We start from the raw sequence: 22,249 nt of genomic DNA, 5'->3' as shown, positions 1-22,249 counted from the left end.
TACATCAAAAAAAGGTATAAAGGCACTGTATCAATCATCCAACAAAGTTTTACTGCAACTGAGGTTTAAAGAGTTTATGTAACAGGGACAGACATCATTCCTTGTGATAGATTTGACAGATATAACAGCAGATTTGCAATCACCACTTAATATCTGGGTCCAACAGCACTTCCTTTCTGCAGAACGCATGCTACATGCTATAAATAAATGCTTACCTTCTTGCAAAAGAAAAGTGGGCTGAGGCACTGGGAGAGAAATTCCTTGGACTATCTTGAGGACTGTTTCCTGTTGGAAGGGCAAATAAAGAAATAAACACATATTAGGAATATTCAGGCATGCTACTTAAATCACTTTTAGTCGAGTTAGAAGCTAATTTTTTGAGTCACGGTCTCTGAGAAAACAAACTGATGTTGAATCTTAATGCAAGAAAGATTTCACTTATATATTTCACTCATACATACTAGTTCACTATAAATCACGTATTTTAGAAAGTTTAGAAAAATTCTATTTTATCTTGAAAAAAAATATTTTCAAGTAGGCAGAACACATTTAATAATCTTTTCTACACTATCTGAATGTTAAACCAAAATGTGAAAAAGCTGAGCACCCTGTGTGATAATAAGTGACACTGTCAACAAGAGACTACTTAGGGATTGTTATTTCTCCCTATGTGAATACTTAACCTCCTGACCAATGAAAGTATAGAAAGAAGACAGCTGATGAGGGGCAGTTGGCTCTTCAACAAATATAGCTAGAAGAAACACAGTATTGAGAAAAAGTATTGATGCTACCTGAAAGACCCCAAAAACCCACTAACCTTCAAAAGTTAAAAGGATTTGTTTTAAAGCAGCACCCACATAAATCTAAAATCTTCCTTAAACAATTCAAACACTGATGGCAACATCAATACCTTAAAACAATGAATTTACTTTTGACATAAATGGGACTGCAACATAACTAGTTACAAAAAAAGATTATTTTTTTGAGAATTATTGCCTACATGTGGAAAACCTAGTAAAACACTTAAGTGGCTTTGATTTCTACTCATATTTTTGAGCAAAAATTGCATTTTTCAGAGTGTCCTTAGACGTTCTATGACAAAGAATCACTAGGTAGTAAACAGGGTCCCTTCTCCCTCTTTTATCAGAAGCAGATGCAGGATTCATTTTTAGCTCTGCTTAAAATCATGTCTTTCCATCTGTTCTTTCCACAGCCCCAAGAGACAAGGATTCCACTTTCGCTGGCCAGTACCCCAGACTGCTTTTTGTACATTTATTTATCACAGCTGAGCTATGCCCTTTCAACTTCACCTCCTCCCTCTCAAGATCCTGGCTTCTTCATTACTCTTCAGATGCTTCTGAGGGCCTAGACAATTTCGAGATGGCAAGGATTTTTGTTCCCTTAAGCAATGGAAGGGAAGAATGGAGGAAAGCTGAAGCTACACATGTAGCACAGATTACAATCTTTACTTGGGGTCCAGCACGGTTTATTCTCATCCTGCATGAACTGCAAACACCAAATCACTGACAATAACAGCTCATTTAATTTAACAGCTAACCGGATTTCTTTTGCTGCTTAATAAAGATAAGATAGGCTAAAAAAAATTAACACCATGCATACAAAGTATTGTCGCAAACTTCAGCTACTGTACTGAAAATAACTGTAATTGGGAGTTCTTTGTGAGCTTAAATATGAGGGGAAAAAATAAAAAGACAGGAAAAAAAAAAAGCAAAAAAAGCTATCAAACTGGCAAAGAAGAATCAGATCAGGTGATGGGACAGAAACAGCTTCTGACAGAAAATAATCTGACAAATCAGCAGATGGAGGATTTCTTAAATTTATTTCTGGTGATAGCTATTTTTCAGCTTTACAGGGATACACTTCCTTATCACACACCAGCGGTTTGCCTAACAGCTACTTAGGCAAACCAACCATTTACTTTGAGCATAGCATTCACAACAAAGCAAAAAACACTGAAGACACAGAAATATTACAACTACAGTGCGGGGTTCAAGGAAACACATTCTGGTGGCTACCCCACTAAAAGCAATAAAAACACTTTCAGAGAAAATGCAACATCTATGTCTTATTCACAAAGGAAAATCTGGACACAAGCACAATTTCCAAATGCAAATCAGCTTTTAAAACAACAGAATTGGCAAAGCTACATACATAATACTTTGATATTAAACAATGTGTTTTTATTTAGATGTCTGAGAACCCAGACAAGCCTGGAAACTGAATGAAAATCTGAACCTCAAACAATGGAAGCAACAACTGGTGCTATTAAGGGTTTAAGGTGTGGTGTCCCAGAAAAACAAGAAAGGTTAGAAGCAGAGTCCTATACATGACCTTCATCCATCATGGCATTCATCCACCCCCAAGTCCATCTGCATGTCTATACCTGGGAGACCTTCAAATAAAAGCCAGTGCCAGTTAATTCTCTGCCCATATGTGCAGTGCTTGCTTATTAGTCAAATCCCGTTGTTCTCTGGGTTCTGCTGGCTACTGTATGTTTTAGTCCTAGGGTATTTCTCTGCAGCTGAGATTACTGTTTATGTTCCCACCATGATGAAGTAAGCCTGACTGGTGGTCAGGCAGTAGGTAAGTAATTAACTCCAGATCCTCTGGGAGAAGTAACACAATGAATAGGCAATCAACATACCAAAACAATACTTTTAACTCAAGACAATACAAGGGGTGCCTTATTTTGCAATCAACTATTGTTAAGAACACTATACATAAATTAATTTAATTGTGTAATTGTGTTGTCATTACCATCAGTAAGTCCTGTGCCTTTACCAGGGAGGGAAGGCATGTTACAGTGATGCATTTCTAATAGCAGCTTACTTACAAAACAAAGAAATTCTGATTCAAACAGTTTGTTCATACTGAAGGAATAACAGATTAATGATAACTGAAATCATAAATTCCCAATGGCCGAAAGACAGCTCAAGTTTGAAGTCTTGGTGTCATTATCTGATAGTCTTTTGAAATAAATTACAGTACAGCAGCACAATGTTACAAGAGGTCATGTTCCTCTGTGTCTGTTTACTTGGTGGTGAATGCATGCTGTGAAGTGAACAGCATGCAGGCAAACATCAATAGTCACAGGTTTGAATTTCATACCCCAAGAAACTGCCAGTCAGCAGCTGGGCAGCAGAAACACTGAATATTTCTGCAGGTGTTTCTACTGAGACCTGCACAGAGGAAAGGGTCTTGTGCTATTTCAAAAACAATTAATTATGCTTCATGCCTCAGTTACAGAAAGTAAGGTTAGCAAGCTCCTTAAATCCATTTGCCAGATCAAACTTCTCCACGCAGACTTCTTGCTGAATTGCATTGTTATGGTTTACAGCTGGTTTGTTTTACCCTGGTTGTCAATGAAGTCTCCTAGCTTGCTCCGTAGCACTCACTTCTTCCAGGAGACACTAGCATTAGGCAGTCACGAAGGAGTAGGAAAGCTACAACTATTATTTTACTTCCTTCAAGCTGGAATTAACACCGAAACTTAGGCCCAGAAAGTTTACACTGATAAGACAGTAGAATTCCTGCTTTCAGTGTACTGGGAAACAGCAGAGACGAGAGGAAACTACACTTACAATGTTCACAAGAAGAACAGCGGGAACTTTTTACAATCAGACCATAACTTATCTACTTAAAATACCAGCAGTACTATGTTTTAATAGCACTTAACTTGAAAGTGAGTGGAATCTACATGTTAACGTACCATGGACTCTTTCCTTCTAGTCCCTGAACTGTGAGAAGGTGCTCTGAGACTGACAGCTTGCCTCACAACCAGACTAACTAGTATTAAGCTGAGTTTTAGCAGAACAGCCTCTGCAGTTCTACATGTAACTGAAACACTGTATTAGTTCCCCTAAATAAGAAAGATTCAAAACTTTAACATTTAGCACTCCTACCTTTCACCACAAAAACAAAGGCTTCGCTCCCTTACATTCATTTACAAACCTAATCCTTTCCCCAAAACACCACCTATACAGACTGCTGCTAAAGCAGAACACCATAAAAGCAGCATAAGAGAGATTCTTCTTAGCTTCAAATACATCATAGAAAAGCCAGTTATCACCTACTATGGACAAAAAAGACACGTATAAAGTTAAAAATCCAGGAAAATCTACTTTAAATTCAATGCACACAAATGTCTTGATCATGAAACAACATCCCAAACACCTAAAATAAACAGCACAAATGGTTTCCCTGCAAAAACTCTGAACAATTTAGATTACAGTACAGGCTCTTCAGTCCTCCATTTGCTACACCAAGTAAGTAACAGTCTGTTGGTCTTCCAGGAAGAAGTCTTACATTCTATCATACTAGTTTCTCTTCCTCCACAGTCCCACAACCATGAAAACATTAAGTTTTCCAGGTAAAAATTTGTTTTTAACAATATGAGCAGTGAGCCTGGAACAGGCTGCCCAGAGAGGTGGTGGATGTTCCATCCTTGCAAGCATTCAACGTAAGGCTTGATTAGGCTCTGAGCAACCTGATCTAGCTGTCGATGTCCCTGCTCATTGCAGGGGAGTCACACAGACAACCTTTAAGGGTACCTTGCAAATCAAAAGATTCTATGGTTACATGATTTCCCATTTTTGCACAACACTCACCACTCCTTTTCTAAGCCATTTCATACATGCAATTCTTGTCCTAATACTTGTTTTCTTAGTGACACCACATGGAATATTGTATTGAGAGACACAAGATTTACAGTATTACTCCTAACAGTTAAAACCCATTTCTGCAGTAGATAAAATTAAACAGCACTACAGATGATTATTAATCATCAGGTTAGCATCATCCACAAGAACAAGCTTCTGTGACTGTTGAGGTGGGGACATCTGAACGCCCTGACTTGCTGTGATGATAATCACTCACTCAAAGGCTGGGTGGTGCTGATGACCTGCCTACGCAGCAGCAGGCATTCATCTGGAAAAGACCATTAGCATCCAGGGCAACAGATGCTGTCCAAGCTGATACTGCATCCCTTTGCCTCTCACAATTTTGAACACATCCACAGTTAATCCAAAACCTAACAGGACATTTCAGCAGGATTAGTGGCTTTCAACCAGATATTAAACATGAAGGACATCCAAACAAATAAGCTAAGATTGCTAGTTTAATGACCAAAGTTTGAAAATGAAGAAGTATCATTAGTATGTATCTGTTTTCTTTTTAATAAGAAAGACTTCACATAATGATAGTTGAAATTACTCTAGAAATCTTACTGTCTCTTCATGTATGCAAAAGACACTGGCAGACATCAGCAGCAAACTGCTCCCTCTTTGACCAGTGCTATGTATTTACTGCACAGTATATTTACTTCACTGCTGTGGTGACATCTCACTTATCCTCCCCTATCCAACCACGTGAATCTGAGAACTACTCAGAAGGTAAGACAAGCACTTAAAAATCTTTATGCAGGTGTTCAGGGTTTACCCAATTCAGCCTGCATGTATAAGGATTAATAAGAGACTGCTTTGTAGGAATAATCCTCCGTTATCCCCATCTTGAACAATTATAACAGGAGAACGGGAAGAGGTATAAAGTACACTGAGATTTCCATATGACTTTCTCATGTGGGAAAATCTGTGCAATTATAAAGTTAGACCACCACTTCTCCTTCAAAGGGCATCTATTTAAGTTAGAGAATGGCCTGTGCCTTCAGTTTAGTCTGAACTTGTAAGAAAAGAAAAAAAGAAAAAAAAGAAAAAATTAAAAATCTTGTAAGAAAAGAAAAACTTGTCTGCCCAGGGAGGTGGTGGAGTCGCCATCCCTGGCAGTGTTAACAAGGCATCTGGATGAGGAGCTATGAGATCTGGTTTAGTGCTTGTGGTAGCAATGGTAATGGTAGGACAGTTGGACGAGGTGATCTCGTAGGTCCTTTCCAACCTTATGATTCTATGAAAAAAAGGACTGCGAGAAAAGAGTGTGGGTATAAAAAGCCCTGAAAAAATCCTGAAAGATTTATGATTATGCTCAAGATGCAATTCTTTAGAACAGAGCAAGACTACATACAATGCTGGTTTTGGATAGGTCCAACTCAAATCACTGTGACTATGCGCCAGCAACCTGAGTTCTTCATTAAGTCTGAAATAATGACACATTACTGAAGGAGCAACCAGACCTCTAAAATGACTGTTGCAGAGATTACCAAAGATGAAAACGCTCTTCAGCAAAGACAGCAGTACTGGAATGAGTGTTAATTCAGTGTACTCTGACTAATAGAGCTCCACCTTCAAACTCACAGTATGCCTTTATATACCTTGCTTCCATTGATAACAAATATACCTAGCATTCTTCCCTTCAAGATGTGAAGTCTTGGGCTAAAAACACATACTTTAAACTAGTTACCCCAAAAGAACTTACCTAAGGTACAGAATACAAGCAGAGGTAACTCAATATATGCCTCAATCTTGTGTCTTCTCCAAGTAAGAGAAATAAATTGATGTAAAATCAGTCTTCATGGAGCAAGGCACAAACTTACTGAACTTGGGTACTTAGACAGCATGGAACTTCCAACCAACACAATTCTAAGAAGGGCAGAGTACAGTACTGCAGAGATCTTAATATAATTAATAGAAATAATTCACAGAAATGATTAACAAAAATTGGGTAGGTTTTCAAGAGTCTAACAGACAACTTGATTCCCTTTGATTTCATTAGTCTACAATAAAGGACAAGTATATGCAGTAAAGACTGAGATGCAACAAGCCTGAAATAAAAACCTGGTCAACTTAAACAGCAGTATCTAGTACAACATTCCTTGCTTTTCTATGAGGCTAACAGCCATTTATCCATACAGATGCCTAGAGTACTCTGACAGTACTGTGGCAAGAAAGGCATTCACGGTATGAAAACAGAAGCCAAAACGGTTTTAAGACATGAGGTCTTTCAATATATAAAGGGGATGAGGATTCCATATCTGGACATAGTACTCCAAGTAAGCCCTCACCAGCACACAGTACAGGGGCAGGATGATCACCGTAGCCCTTCTGCCACATTTCTTTTAATGCAGACCATGATCCAGTTGTCACACTGCTGGCTCACATCCAGATTGCCATCCACCAATACCCCTAGATCCTTCTTGGCAGAGCTGTGCTTAGTCTCTTTGTCTGCAGCGTGGACTGCTAGTAGGAGCTGCTGTGATTCCAGTGCAAGGCCTTACACCATCCAGATCAATGTTGTACATCATCTACATCATCTCCAGCACAACTAATACCCTCAGTTACTGGATAGCCTTCTCCATGGTGGTCCATTTACCTGGGAAACATATCAGATCTTCCTTCAAGGGATATCTTTCTTTCACAGACGACAAAAATTGCCTCCACAAGGCTCTGCCTTTTCTTCCACTGCTGTTAACATCTCTTTCCCTAGAAAGAAATCCCAGCTGCCTAGCTTTGCTGCCCAGTAAGTCCAGGCTCCTGGCCCCACTATCCCAGTACTGGAGCAGCCAGGTGATGATGTGCTCATGTGGATGAATGAAATCGTTTTGTGTACCTTGCAGCTCACCCATATTTAGCAGTCAGAAAGTTACTGCTTTCTTTATGAGTTCTGACTCTCCCTCCTCCTGTCATCATAGTGGCCCTGCTTCATCCTCATCTTATTCTTTTATCCTTCTGCAGGCTTTTTTTTTTTTTTTTTTCCATCTTGTTTATAGAGGAGACACAGATTAGCACAGATAGGTTATCCAACTAAACCACAAGGCCTGCTGTGGTGGCTGGCGCAAATGCAAGGCCTGTTACCTCAGATCCAGAGGCTTCCTTCCCTTCAGGGTGCTGAATAGTGTTGAGCAGTAGGCCAGGCTGCAGAGCATTGTAGTGATTTGAGTCCCTCTAAGATTGTCAAGACAACAGCACACCTTTTCCAAATATTTTCCTGGTTTCCCAGAATTCTGTAGTTGTTTAGGGGTGAAGTTCCAAAACAGTGACAGCGTCCACTGTTGTAGGTGCCTGACCATACCATCCCACACTCCCAACCATTCATCCAGCTTCAGGGCAGATCACTGGGAGATATTCCTAAACACTTGTTTAACCTTAAAAAAGCCCTGAAACACTATCAGTATGCACAGAAATTTTAACATGCTGGTTTGAGCATTCCCACTTGTCTCCCCCACAGCCTGACTCCCCCAGGTGACAAAGAGTGAAATTATTAATAGTTTCCAATATATGCTTCCTAAAATACAAAGATGACTGCAATATTAAATACAAAGACCAGATTAGTTTCCAAAACAGTGTAGTACCAAATAGTAGAATGATAACCTTAATCCAACCCCCAGAAATGGTAAATAACACAGCAGGGATTGTATATCACAAGTAAGTATTTAGTGCTGTTCTGTGCAAATACTCAGAGAGATCTCCAAAAAACCCACACTCTAAACAGCAACTATTAAACAATTGTAACACCTACAACAGTTCCCACCAAAAGGCCTGGCCTGGCACTGGGCATGCTCCCATCACTCAGCAATGACCAAACATCACTGTGCTATAAATACTGGACTCAGCTGAAACCGAAACAATGAGGCATCATGAGACAACAATGAACTAAGTTTCAGAGATTGGTAAAAAATTCTCAAAACAGTGGAGAACTGGTAGAATATTCAGAGGCTCCAGGTCTCAATTTTATCATCAGTTACACTCGGCCTCTTGAATGGCAAGTGTCAATACCTTTTTCCTTTGAGAGCCCAGTGGAATATAATGGTGCAATATCACATGAGGACAAGTTACCTGCCAGCCACTCATAGCCTAATCTGTCAAACCTGCAGCAATCTGAGAACTCTTGTACAACTGAATTCTGACAACATGCACAAAAACAGTATCTGGATCAGGAGCCCCTTCCAACATCCTCCACATGCTGCATAATCCTGCTTTTGCCACATGTGCATGCAATTACCACACTTCAGCCAAGTACAGTCTAATAAAAAAATAAAATAAAATATAAAATTTTAAAAAATGTTTCTGTTGAATACCAGCACAGATCCTATGCAGCACATTTAGTTTGCTCAACTGGAACTGGAAACTATACAGTTTCCCTCTATCTTTCCTGTCTCACTTTTTTTCTTTTTCTTTTATTGTTCCCCAACAGCAACCACTAATAAGAGATAAAGAAGTGAAAATATGGTTATCTTTTCTGATGGCAATCTTCGCCTGAGATTTGCAGATTGCAACTAATTGAAAACATGGCACATACTGCTCAGTTAGTGGAAAAGAACAGCCTACACTTAAACTTACTTTAAAATTATCATTTTTCTGCTCTCTGAGTGGCTTACCCACAGCTTTGAAATCAACAGTATTATTCAGACTGGCCATAAGTACAAATGTACTTATTGTGAGAGTGGCAAAACACTGGATAGGTTTTCTAGTAAGGTGTTTGATGCCCTGTGTCTGCCAGTGCTCAAGACACATTTGGGTAACCTGTTTTATATTTTGATCAGACCTCAAGCAATCAGGTAGTTGGACTAAAGGATCTGTAAGTTCCTTCCAAATGAAGTTTTGTTTTTTTCTATTCCTGTTTCATAGTTTGAGAAACTGCATGCAGCATGTTACCTTGAACTCTACACAAATCTTCACGACCTCACCTGTACTCCTATTTGTGACTGCTTGCTGCTCAGTTTGAGGAGAACCACTCTATTTTCTCTAATAATGTTGCTTCCACTAGAAAACTGCAAGCATCTTACTAAACTCAATGCCTTCTTGAAAAACGCAAACAAAACTCAGCACTTTATCTTCTACCAATGTGCCTAGCATCAAAAATCCAAAGGAGCAAAAGCACCACAAGTAGAACATAATACTTTACTCACTAACTCCACTAACACTGCCATGTGTCATAAGCAGTTTTATACTCTTTCCATACTACAATACACACTGTCAAGGAATTGGAAAAAATGCATAAGAGCACGGAAAACAAACAAAAAAAAGCTGCATAACCCACGTTCTTTCTGGAGTGCTTTTCACCATGTATGGACTTCTGAATTTAAACTTAACAGAAATTTGGATGGAATGATATGCAGTTTTTCCACTACTACCAACTAAGGAAAGAAGGGTAGTGGGGTAAAATCAGCCCATTTTCCTTTACTTATACAGGATTTTTAAGGATTTAATACCAGCAGCAGTAGCATAGATACAAAAATCACCTGTGTGTGCTGAGAGAGGTGAATGAGGTCGAGGCAGAGCTGGAGATTGGCCACTGCTCATCAAACTCTTTCGATTACTTGTTCTACAGCTGTTGGGAAAAAGAAGAAAAAAAGACATTAGCATCATAAATACATCACATACCACATTTGAACACTTTAACTTTTTGCTCCTTTGTTCTTTTGCTTCCCAGCCTCCTATTAAAAATCAGTGCTATTGCTGTTTTTGTAGTACTTGCATGAGTTCAGGAAGTCTATGAACATACTCAATAATGGCAAAGACAGCGGTTTCTAAAGAAAAATCACAGTAGAAACCTTCCAAACCTGCATATCTGCCATTCAGTGCAAAGTAAAGCACGTCCCTGTAGAGTCATTAACAAAATCCTCTTTCCTATCTGCAGCTTTCCTCTCTGCCATACATTTTAAATAATGTATAAAAACATACAAGCACAATATTTTAAAAAAGCAACAAAACAGCTTTTAATCACTATTCAATAAGTAAACTTATTTCTGTTAAATGAACTAGAGCTCCAACTTACAGGCCAGGAAGAGCAATGATTTATCAATCTATGATACAATAATTATAAATTTAATTATTGACATAAATTTTGCATCTGTGTCTTTTGTCAATGAAACAGATGATGCCTCCAAAGATTAATACATTTTTTTAACTCATACATTTTTCATCTGCAAAGCCACTAATTTCCCACATCACAGGATCATTAAGCAAGATAAATAGTAAATTAACGCATCTATTAAACTTCAGAGGACACACTTTTCTTAAATACACTACACCATTTCAAAGTGTTTTTGGTAGAGAGATTTCATTTTCCTTTGTTTTACTGTAACTATTACTATCATAAATATGAATCCTCAGCACTTCGGAGACTCCTGCACGAAAAAAAACAGCATCTTCAAGTCAAAAGGACTAACTATAAAAACTTAAATGCATATGCAAATGTACGAAGACTTTCAATCAGAAAATCTGCTAATGTCTAGAAACCTCAAAACCAGAAAAAGGTGAAAGATTCTTACATAAGAAACAATTCATAAAAATAAGATGGACGTATTCAGATCTTATTTGTAGATGTCCCTGAAGATGAGCATTCTAACATTATGATCTCAGTGTAATAGCCATGAAGCAATACTCATTCAAGCTGAATGGCACTAATTGATTACAATGCAAAAGAGAGGATAACATGAAATAGTATAAGCATAGAAATAAAGAAAGGACTCAGACTATTTCCAATACATAAAACTGTTAAACACTGGGACCAGCATCCCCTTGACAAATTATTTTGTGAAGAAGTAAAAGTGTCACACCCAACAGTATAACAAGTTAATGCAAAGTTATTATCTACCATATCACTTAATTATTATAACGAATTATATGTTAACTCATGCATATATTTTAATAGAAACCACTGAGCTGTGTAAGAAAATAAAGCAAAAAAATGACTGAAGGAGTCACATTTGAAGTACAGGGAAAAAAAACAACAAAAAGCCCACATCAGACTTCAGAGATGCACTCCAATTTCTAAGGTGACTAAAGAGATACATTTTCTCAAATGAGAAGATACATTTTAAAGAATCCTCCTAAATTAGTTTATCTAACAAGAAACATTTTTAATGTACTCACTATGTAACCCACTTTTTAAGTAACAGAACTTCAGCAAATACTCCTTATTTTACTAGACAATTCCAGTCTTCTTGTTTCAACTTGTCCCTAAATTCTATCCAGCTGAAGAATTACATTTGATTGTTCTCTCACCTAAGAATGATACAAATTCCTCCTTGTGACTTCATGTAATATTACTGTACTTTCAGAAACTTTTTTTTATATCATTCCATGATAAGCCTCAGTTTAGCTGCTACACAATTTCAAAGAATGGACTAACTGTCCACTGGTAATTCTGCAATCCAAAACTAAATCCATTGTATGCAATCTTCTGGGTTGTGGTCTAAGGCTGTAGGACCACACTACCTTTCAGCTGCTCTGCAAATGCAAACTTGAGTTTCCCATTTTTCACACACAAAAAAAGGTATTTTAATTATCTAAACCCTTAATATATATAACCAGTAAAAGAGAGATGATTCTCCTTAACTAACCAAACATTAATTCAAATTCTAGACCCCATGCACTTGTGGTTGATTCTGTTACATAGATAATTCCAGTCATGTGTATCTGTAGCATTTACACTCAACTGCAGAAGTTGTATTTTATCACGTATGCCAGAATTTCATACGCAAAGGACTCTTTCTATTCATTTTTGCAGTAAATTTCAAACTTCACATTCTACAGATGAAATTAGCACAATGATTTTAACACATCATCTTGGATATATAACTCCCAGAATCATAAAATCTTTAATGTTGAAAAAGATCTCTAAGATCATCTAGCCCACCTACCACCATAACTGCCCACTAAACCATGCCCCTAAGTACTACATCTACCCTTTCCTTAAACACCTTCAAAGACGGTGAGGCCACCAGCTGCCTGGGCAGCCTGAACCGATGTACCACCACTCTGTTTGTCCTACTATTAAGATAAAAAGTGAATCACTGCATGAAAACACAAATCCATGCTAAAGCTCATCCTCTACCTTTGCTATTTTGTTCCATAGACTCTGAAATTGAATGTAGTAATCCTGTATAGTACATGAAACACAACTCCTTTCTCAGATTAATTCTAGAACAGAAGAAGCTCTTTGTGGGTGATAAAGCTATCCCTCTGGAACTCTGAAAAACCATCTAAGATCCTGGAACACTGCAAATGTGAAGCAGAGTCCAACCAAGGAGACAGCAAGGCATTACTGAAAAACCTACTTAGTCTTGAAAGAGCAATCTTCAGTAAATAAATGAAACTCACAAGTTAGAGCCATTCTGCAGACAAAACCATTTATCCTGGATTTCTGTACTCATTAAGCAACTTTTCCCTTCTATAGTCTTCATAAATTTTCCAGTCAAATCTGACAAGATAAACCAACTGTTAAGAGGCAGCTCTCAAAGAAAGCCTCACTGTCTGCAGTGAAGTTACATAGTTCAGGAACATCCACAGGGATTGTAAGCGAGGGAAAACATAATCCTTGATAAACTACAGAGAGCTACAGTCTCCAAACACAATTCCCTAAGCCTTGGATTTCGTGCTGCATGGTTGCATGGCACAGAGAAGAGACCAGCAAGCTAGACAGCGCATACAACACACAGTTTAAAGCAGTGAAAACTTTTCCAAGAAGATCCAGTCATATTAAACATTATTAACTAAAACTGAGGTGTACACAACATTACAACAGAAATGTTGTACTTCTTCCCCTTTTCTTCTTTTCTTTCCCAGGAAGAGCCTCCATGGACCTGAGTCTGTTCCTCACAATTTGAAGAGCCTTGAACCACTATGTGTTTGGCAGTAGTTTACATCCTACCAGCTGTGCCCTGGATTACTGGCACTGTTCCTTATTATGGAATCCAATTTATAATTTCCTATTTGGTTTCCAAATCCCACTGCCTTAACTCATGCTCTCTGCCACCAACACTCCTGCCCACTCACAGTACTACTCACTGCTGGGGAATTCCTCCCTCACCCTTTGCTATCAGGAGCCGCGAGCGCTCTGACCTCTGAGTCAGTCTTACTGCAACAGATGAACAACACTTCCCATGAGGAGCACTGCCTGATAAAGCAAGTAGAGGACACTACATAATAAGTATTCCGTTAGACTCAGAGAGCAAGGGTTAATTACAGCTGCTGAAAGACAGGATCCAGCCCCATGAAGTTGGACTACTTTGCTCCTTAAATAACTACCTTTTTTCCTCAGGCAAAAGTCCTTTGGGCAGGAATGATGGCAACAGCTACACCCCCACCAGCAATGCACAAAGCAATACTACAGCCACTAAAATACAGCTACACTAAGCTCTTGGAAACACTAAGTACACTGAAAGGGAAACAGTTCTTCCAGTCACATACTCAGGACAGGTACCTCATCCATAACTGAAATATTAAATTCTGATTTCCTGATAATAAATAAAAAAAAAAAAGGCAGTAATGGTGAGAAGCAGACATAAAAATGGAAGATTCTTCTTCAGAAGGAGAGTTAATATGTGAGCAAATTACTGACACTAAAGGTTAATTGCTTCCACTCCCCACGCCTACAAAAAAAGTACATTAAAAAAGGACATATTTATAGAGATTGCCTCTTGATATGCTTTTCATGGCTTTAATCATTTATAGTGATTTCATTTCGACATCCTTAATTATTAATATTAACCCTTGTAATGAAGATGCATTTGGACTATAAGCTATTATGACAGTCCACCACCTTTCACGGTACATGCTGAGCACAGCACTTTGCAACACGACTTCTTAGTTTTGTTATCAGTATAATACATTTAGATGAAAGTGAAGATTAAAAGGGCACACCTCCTATTTTAAGAAAGACTGCAAATAAATGTTTTATTTGCTAATGTAAGTGCAGGTAAAACTGTCACAGGTTAGCAACACAACACAAGGTTCAGCTTTGACTGCTATCCAGGTGAAACTGGACACCCAAACTAGACTTTTCAACAGCAACAACTGCTTTTCTGCAGTCACTGATGTCTACCAGCTTCCTGCACGCCACCGAAGTTTTATTTTCCCGAAGAAACTGATGGAAATCTCAAAATCTTCCTAATTTTTCTAGAAAGAAGATACGTTGAAAATTATCCTTGAAATGAAAACAGCTGGATGTACGATCACCGCCAGCACAGACTGTCACTGAATTCAAATGCACGTTAGTGAGCACTGGTGGAGAAACATCTGCCAAGACAAATCATGAAACTGCAAAAATATCTCCCAAATCTGCTGTTTAGACCTGCGGAAGACTTGCCACACACTGTCACAAAGACGGATCTCTGTGACAGAGAGTTACATTTCTATGGTGCACTGCAACACAAATAAACGTGAACAGACCTTTGCCTAGCAGTAGCTACACCTGTGTTCAATGCATTCTGTATTAGCGACTGTGCCTATTTTTACTCCTAGCAATTTTGATCACACTTTTTTTTCCCTCTTCATATAGTAGAAAAAAACCAACGATCATTTCAAGAAATCCAAACCCCTCTACAGACCTATAATGTTGTATTAGTCTGTTCAGCTGCTTCCTAAAAGAAACTGATGCAGCTCAACTGATTAGAGAGAAGTATTTTATTATTTGACACAAGACTGAGTCTAACCCCCATAGTTGTACAATATTCACAGAGCAGCTGCACACAGGATAAAACCTGTGATGAGCGCTGCATGGAAAAACAGTGGAGAGAAGACCACAACATCTGTGATTACACAAACCATATTTTAAGCTGAGAAGTACATTCACTATCACACTGTGACATTCAACGAATTCCTCAACATGTAAATATCTCCCTTTCAAAACAAAAAGACAAATAGCTAGACAGAACCAGAATCAGAGGAAAAATTCACAGGGATCACCTGACTCACCACCCTAGCATTATGACTTCCATAGCATAATTTGGGAAATTAAAAAAGGGAGAAATACCTATATGGGGAAAAAAAAAAAAAAAAAAAGGAACTGAGAGGCACAGTAGTCAGCTAATAAACTTAACTGCTAGTCCCTTAAAAACAACAACAAAGTGTCATATATCACACCTGTGAAGATCAAAGCATCAGTAAGTTTGAGATGCTAACCAAATGAGGTAGTGCCTTGACTTGCTTGCAGACAGCTCTGTCAGAGATCATTTGCATCAGACAGGAAATAACTTACTAGAGTGCACACCAAGCACAGCCACAGCAGGGGCAGAGGTTTTAAGGACACAGGTCTCACCATGCTTTTGGCCATCCAAAGAAGCTTCACGTTAACAAGGGTTACTTTTGATTCTGGATTCTGACTACAAGACCTTGGTACATCTCTTGGGACAAGATGATGTGGCCAGATATTTCTCACCACATTGTGGTGCTCACCTCAAACCTTCCTTTGGCGACAGGATGTTGCCTGCGCTTCCTCCTTGCCCACTTGTTAACACCTTGGTAGAAATAAGGCAAGGTTAGTTACCACAGTAGCATGCTGTGCACTGGCCCCTACGCAGCATCAGTTCTGCATTACTCCGGATTTGCTGCCTCATGTGCTGTCTTGTGCAGCCCACCACTGACCACAGTGCTTGCTGTTGGACCTGTCCTCGGCCTGGGAGCCGCCTGGTGCCTCTGGCTGCTGCTGCTCCCAACACACACAGACCAGACTCAGGAGGGGGCAGCTGTGTGATTTCCAGAAGTTCCACCCCTAGCTGATGTAAAGATATCAAGCAAGGCTGTTTCCACACCCACCACAGACAGCCTAGCCAACTAGCCCAACTACTCGCAGCTTTTACCCAATTTGGCCCTTTCAAAAAACAAAAACAAGATCCACAAAGACAAAGCGGGTCACGTTCCAGCCATTTTTCCTTTGAACAGCATCCACCCAGGCTCAGAGTCTAACCACAGCCAAGTCCCCAGGCTGTTGCAGTACCGCAAGGGAGCTGTGCTCAAACCCCAAGCTTTCTGTAACTCTGACTGAAAATGAGACCAGTATAGTTCAGAATTAAGATAAAAAGTGGGCGTGCCTCCCGACTGCTGACAGAAGACCTGCTTATCCAGACACCTCCTGCAACCTACACACATTTCTCTTCCACTTAGACCTGCCACCTCTTGGCTTTCTCAGCTTTCTCCTTGCTGACAGCTGTTCCCAACAGCAGTCCTATGGGCACCACTGCTCTTAACTCATTGTATTTCATAGGACTGGTGAGTTAACATGGTGAGACACAGAGTCCTCCTCCTTGCTTTGAGTGTGTTCCCCAAATAGCACAGAGTAGCTTTAATGAGGATTTCTTGGGGCTGAAAGAGCACATGTGGCAGTTTCTAGGGGTTAAGTCTAACACTGCCTGAAATTATCACACATTTACACATAAAAACAGCCTAACAGCTCTGGTGCCTCAGTGACAAAACAGATGTCTAGGAAGCACCTCAGAAACAATCAATCTACTTTCTTTTGGGGATAGGAAAGGGTAACAAATTATTTAGAAGGCTCTGCTTGCAGCTACAGAAGTTTTGCTTTACCTTACTTTCAACCTCCTCACAATTTGTACATATGTCAAAACAATTTGCATTGCTAACGCTACCTTCATTAAAAAAAAAAAAAGAGAGACTTGTTAGGCCAAAGTCTATGCAGCAGAGCTCAACATGTTTATCGCATGAAACAGTGTCTGCTTTGCACCTTATCCAGAAACTCCTCGCATGAGAAAAGCCACTAAGGGACAAGCCCTAGGAATATTTTCTCTATATTACAGTTATTAGGACAGTTGTTTCTGAGATTTTCTTTTAAATCATTTTATATAATTGTAATAAAATTGATCATATCCTAGAATTCAAGGGTAGTAAACTGTATGATTTTATATGGTTTCACTTTCAAATCCAGTAACAGTCTTCTGTTTAAATTCCTAACCTATACCTGACTCCTCTCTTCTATAACTAAGTAGGAATTCGCTTTTTACTTATATCAGTAATTACCCCAGATAGGACTCAGTGTTTTCCACTGCTAGATCTGGTAGCTTACATCCTACCAAAACTACATAATAGTGAATGTTGAATAAACGTTTCTTTCTTTAAACCTTTAGCAAATACTACCAAGCTGAAAAACTCAACATGTGAATGGATAATCAGTGCCAGAGAAAATAAAATAAAGAAAAACTACATTCACAGATCAAACCTACTAGGAACAAAAGAGCCTGACGTTTTCTAATTCCTAACAAGCAGGGCTCCAGAAAAGCTGTAAGACACTGTCATTGTATGAAGTGCTCCATTATCCATTATTTTGCAAAGAATAACTAATTAACTGCTAAATACCTTATCTTCCTTTGCTAGAAAGAATTAAGAGATTAAAAAGTAATTAAAACCTCTGGCAATATAAGTGTTCATTTGTCTATTTTAAAATTAGAATTGCACAAATTGTACCTTAGAATACTTCAACTACCTCTAGCTCATCCCATGTGTTTATTACTGTGAGACTTCTGCCTTTTGTGTAGTCACGGTTCTTCTGAAATCCATAGATTTAACCTCAATTAAATCATTACAATTCCTCTGGAACTGGCAGGCTTAACTTCAGCTCATTCACACTAAAGGAAGATAAAGGCTGTAACTCATCTGTAGACAACTGCACCCAAAAGGCAAGTATGTGCACACATACACACAATTTAAAGCAAAAGAAGGTAGATAAGAAGAGTAGGTGAAGAAGGTAGCAGAGTAGCAAGTAAATTAAAAGAAAACTGAAGTCATTTAAAATAATGATGATGACGATGTTGTATTAACTTCATTTAATATTCAGTGCTTCTGTGGAATTTTTCACAGCACTGTTCAACCAGCACTTGAGATACAGCTTTACAGGCCTAAAAACATAAGTCTGTAAATGAATTGGTGGAAAAAAATTCCTTTGTCGTTTCTTACAAATATTCTAATCTCACTTTTTTGTTTTTGTTTTTTTGTTTTTTTGGTTTTTTTTTTGTTTTGTCTTACATACAGGCTTAGGTGAATTGTTTTAACTACTGCTTACTTCAAACTATGTTACTCAGAGAAGGAGCCCTGCCTTACACCTAAAAGATGAAGGTGTAATTTTTAACATTAAACTTAGCAGCAGGTGCTGAAAAACTTTGTTTCATTACAACATCCTAAGGGTGAGGGGAAATCTTTCAGGGATGTTAGTCTCCAGACAAACTCCCCAGTAAGGACAGCCCTGAGTACTCACACTGTTTAACCTGATGAAAACCAGAAGAGAGGACAGAGACCCACAGATTCAAAAGCACTGAGCCTGCAAACTATAGTCACCTACTGAGCACCTGCAAAATAAGGGAAGTGAGCTTCAGCCTTTTTATGTCACTCTGACAGTGGTTTGCTTACCCCTTCCTCCTTTTTTCTTACATACCTAAGAGTCTAAAAACATACACATTAAAAATATAATTTTTAAGTTCAAGGTATGAGGTAAGTTTTCCCTCTTTCCGTAAAAGAATTAAAGCAAATAAGAAGAAAATGGCCTCATTCATTTTAGAACAGAGCTTTTTAAAAACAGCTTGGAGTCACAAAATATCCCAAGTGGGAAGAGACCCACAGGAATCACCAATGAGTCCAGCTCCTGGCTCCATGTAGTACACCCAGGGACCTCAGCCACTCCCTGTATATTTTACCCTCCAAACCATTCACCATCTTTGTAGCCCTCCATGGCCACTCTCTAATAGTTCTACGTGTTTATACTGTGGCACCAAACCTGCACCCAGTGCTGGAGGTGAGGCTGCACAGTGCAGAGCAGAGTGGGACAACCCTTCCCTACTCCCTCTGACAGCACTGGGCCTGGTGCACCCCAGATACAAAATCAGAATACAATTATATAACTAAAGTTCCACACCTTCAATATGACAAAACATGGATACTTTATACATAATAATTTGTACTGTCTTTTGCTTGGAATTAGGAATTCAATAGCGTTTAAGCAAATGGTTAATTCACTGGAATTAAGGAATTTACTAAAACATGTTCTTTGTTTTTTTATTTAGGACAAAATGTGGGCCCTTCACTAGCTAGGAGCCTGAATATAAATGCCTGACTGCAAGGCATTCAACCTGACATCTGCAGCTGCTCCCAGGAGACCTCCAGCCCTACCGTCAGTGCCCCACTTGAGTGTGCACACAGACGGAGCACACTGCCAAAGTGCAGCCTGCAGACAAAAGAGTCTCTCTCTTCATTGGGAGCAGCGTTCTCTTTTCCTCACACCATCAGCTGAGCCTAAGTTTTGTAATTAAATCATAATTAAGCAATGAGAAGCATTATTTTCCTAGAAAAAAAATAACATCCTTTCACTGTGCCCATTCAGCTGCTGGTGTCTGTTCTGCCTGCCAAAGAGGACATCAATTAATGCCAGCTACGGCGGCTTTCATGAAGAGGCTGTTTGTTCAGTAGGAACTGGTTGTCTGCAAACTCATGCTGAAATGTTAAGTGACCAAACAATCCATGTTCATCACCATAAACATACGTGCAGCCAGCAACGTGCCGCTGCCAGTCAGTCATATGGAACTGTAATGAGCTACTTCTTTTCCCCCTCTAGAGTTTCCCAAACACAGTCAAATCCTTTTAATAGCAGAACAGGAAATAACTAATTTGTAGAACTATATGTATGGGCTTTCTTTCTTCCAGATGAAAACTGACATTATGTAACCAACATAATTGTTAATTATGATTTTTTGTTTAAGAATGCATCATGAGAAACTTGACAGAAACATGCTGAAATGCCCTCCAGGATACGAACACACAGCTGACAGTATTTACAGAATCACGAAAACTACATCAATCACTTCTTTCAACCACGTTTTTTATTAGACATGCAGTATCTATAATTAAGAGTGAGCTATGTATCTGTACTGATACAGCTATGTAAACTTATTCTCCATTCCACTGGTGTAGTTACAACAGAATAGCAGCCTTTTACTGGTTTAGATTTTCCCAGATGGAAAACATAACAAACCATGAGAACATAAACTCTCTTTTTCAACTATAATTGCATACTAACACCACTAAATCAGCATAACTAACTGGGCAGATGTAACTCAAATAGTTATCCTCATGTAAAAGCCCAGCGTGTATATACCAAGTCTGAGAGCACTGACAGCCTCATGCGGCAGCACACCTATTTCAGGAAGGCAGGCTATTGCACAGGCACATGACACTGCTTTGCTGCAAACTCACTGTGACGTACTGGGAACGTCTGAATAATTTCCAGTGAAGCAATTCAAACATCTCCAGGCATACTCATCAGCAGGGATGACAGCAAAGGGTTTATGACATGCAACCGCCTTTTTTTTTTATTTTTTTGGTTAACACTTAATCATCAAGCACCACACAAGCCAAGAATGATTGGGTGATTTACATATATAAGTTTTCTGCCACAGACCTGGCACTTAGCAGACATACACATTTATGCTATTAAAAATAGTATAGTGCAGCATCAAAAAACGTTTCAGTGGCGTAAGTTCCAAGTGACTGCATTACTCAGTGATGTCAGAAACAAATTATCTGGGACATTCCAAATAAGTACTGATATAGTATTTGCATCCCTCCACCAAATGCTTTCTTCCCGCTGACATGCTGTGTCCCTTTAATGACCCACATATACAAAACAGACATATCATAATTAATAATATTTTAGAATCTTGTAGGAGTGTGTACAATAGGATTTCTGGAGATGAAAACATGAAAGTGCTGGATTGTAATCTCTCAGCCAAGCTCTTCTAGGCTCTGAAAACAGATTATGCATAATCCAGGGAGAGGAAAAATTTTCTTCTCTGCAATGGTATATACTTCCTATAACTGGTGATCCAACCTAGGCATAACACTACTGGACCTTAAATTCCTCTGTACGGCTATATTTGTGAAAATCTACTGACTGCAACTGGAAAATGACTATCATTTTTGTAAGAAAAAAAACCAAACAAACAAAACAAAGATAGAAGCAAAATGCACTGCCTTTAAACAAACCTTCACTGAGTAGTACGGTCTCCAGGCAGAGTTCTAGAAAAGCAAAATGCATCTCTGAGAATGAACGTGGCCTGTAAAATCCATCCCTACTTTGCCTTTACCAAATTTATTTCTGTGCATAATGCCTCACAGAAAAAGTACCTTGTTTACAGTCTTCTTTATTCCTTCAGTGGCTAATGTAATATTCTATTTTCTCACAAAAATCCAAGAACGCAGAAGCAAGGCAAAGAGAAAAGTGAAACAATTTTTATCCTTAGTATACTTTTCAGTAATGGACTTAGCAGATACAGAATCCTGCAAGAATACAGCGAAAAGACTAAATTCCTCTGAACTACAGAGTGTAGAAGCAATTTATGAGAAAAAAAAATCTGCATATGCTTTGCCCCAGATAAAAATATCCATGCCAGGAAAGGTGCATTTCACTACCGAAGTCATATACTGATTGTCCCTAAATAGAAGTAGGTCACAGACAGTTCATGAAAGCAAATGCCAATGATTCAATTTGCCAAAAAGAAGGAAAAAAAAAAAAGAAGAAGAGTGCAAGGATATGATTTATAGTATGCAAATAGCTA

General features: G+C 38.8%; 1 protein-coding gene across 16 annotated transcripts in view; it reads right to left on the bottom strand.

The window, feature by feature from the left end:
- Nucleotides 1-22,249, bottom strand: part of MAST4 (microtubule associated serine/threonine kinase family member 4) — a 254,220-nt gene that overhangs the window by 54,760 nt on the left and 177,211 nt on the right. For all 16 annotated transcript variants that reach the window (XM_015848582.3, XM_015848583.3, XM_015848585.3 and 13 more), the window contains 2 exons: nt 10,151-10,239; nt 216-285 (listed from right to left, as the gene is read on the bottom strand). In XM_015848582.3, the coding sequence (XP_015704068.2) occupies nt 216-285; nt 10,151-10,239 (159 nt within the window). The remainder of the gene's footprint in view (nt 1-215; nt 286-10,150; nt 10,240-22,249) is intronic.

This window comes from Coturnix japonica, chromosome Z (assembly GCF_054131305.1).
Source record: "Coturnix japonica strain WE chromosome Z, WE-NBRP24, whole genome shotgun sequence".
Taxonomy (NCBI): domain Eukaryota; kingdom Metazoa; phylum Chordata; class Aves; order Galliformes; family Phasianidae; genus Coturnix; species Coturnix japonica.
This window is presented reverse-complemented; position numbering and strand designations above follow the sequence as displayed.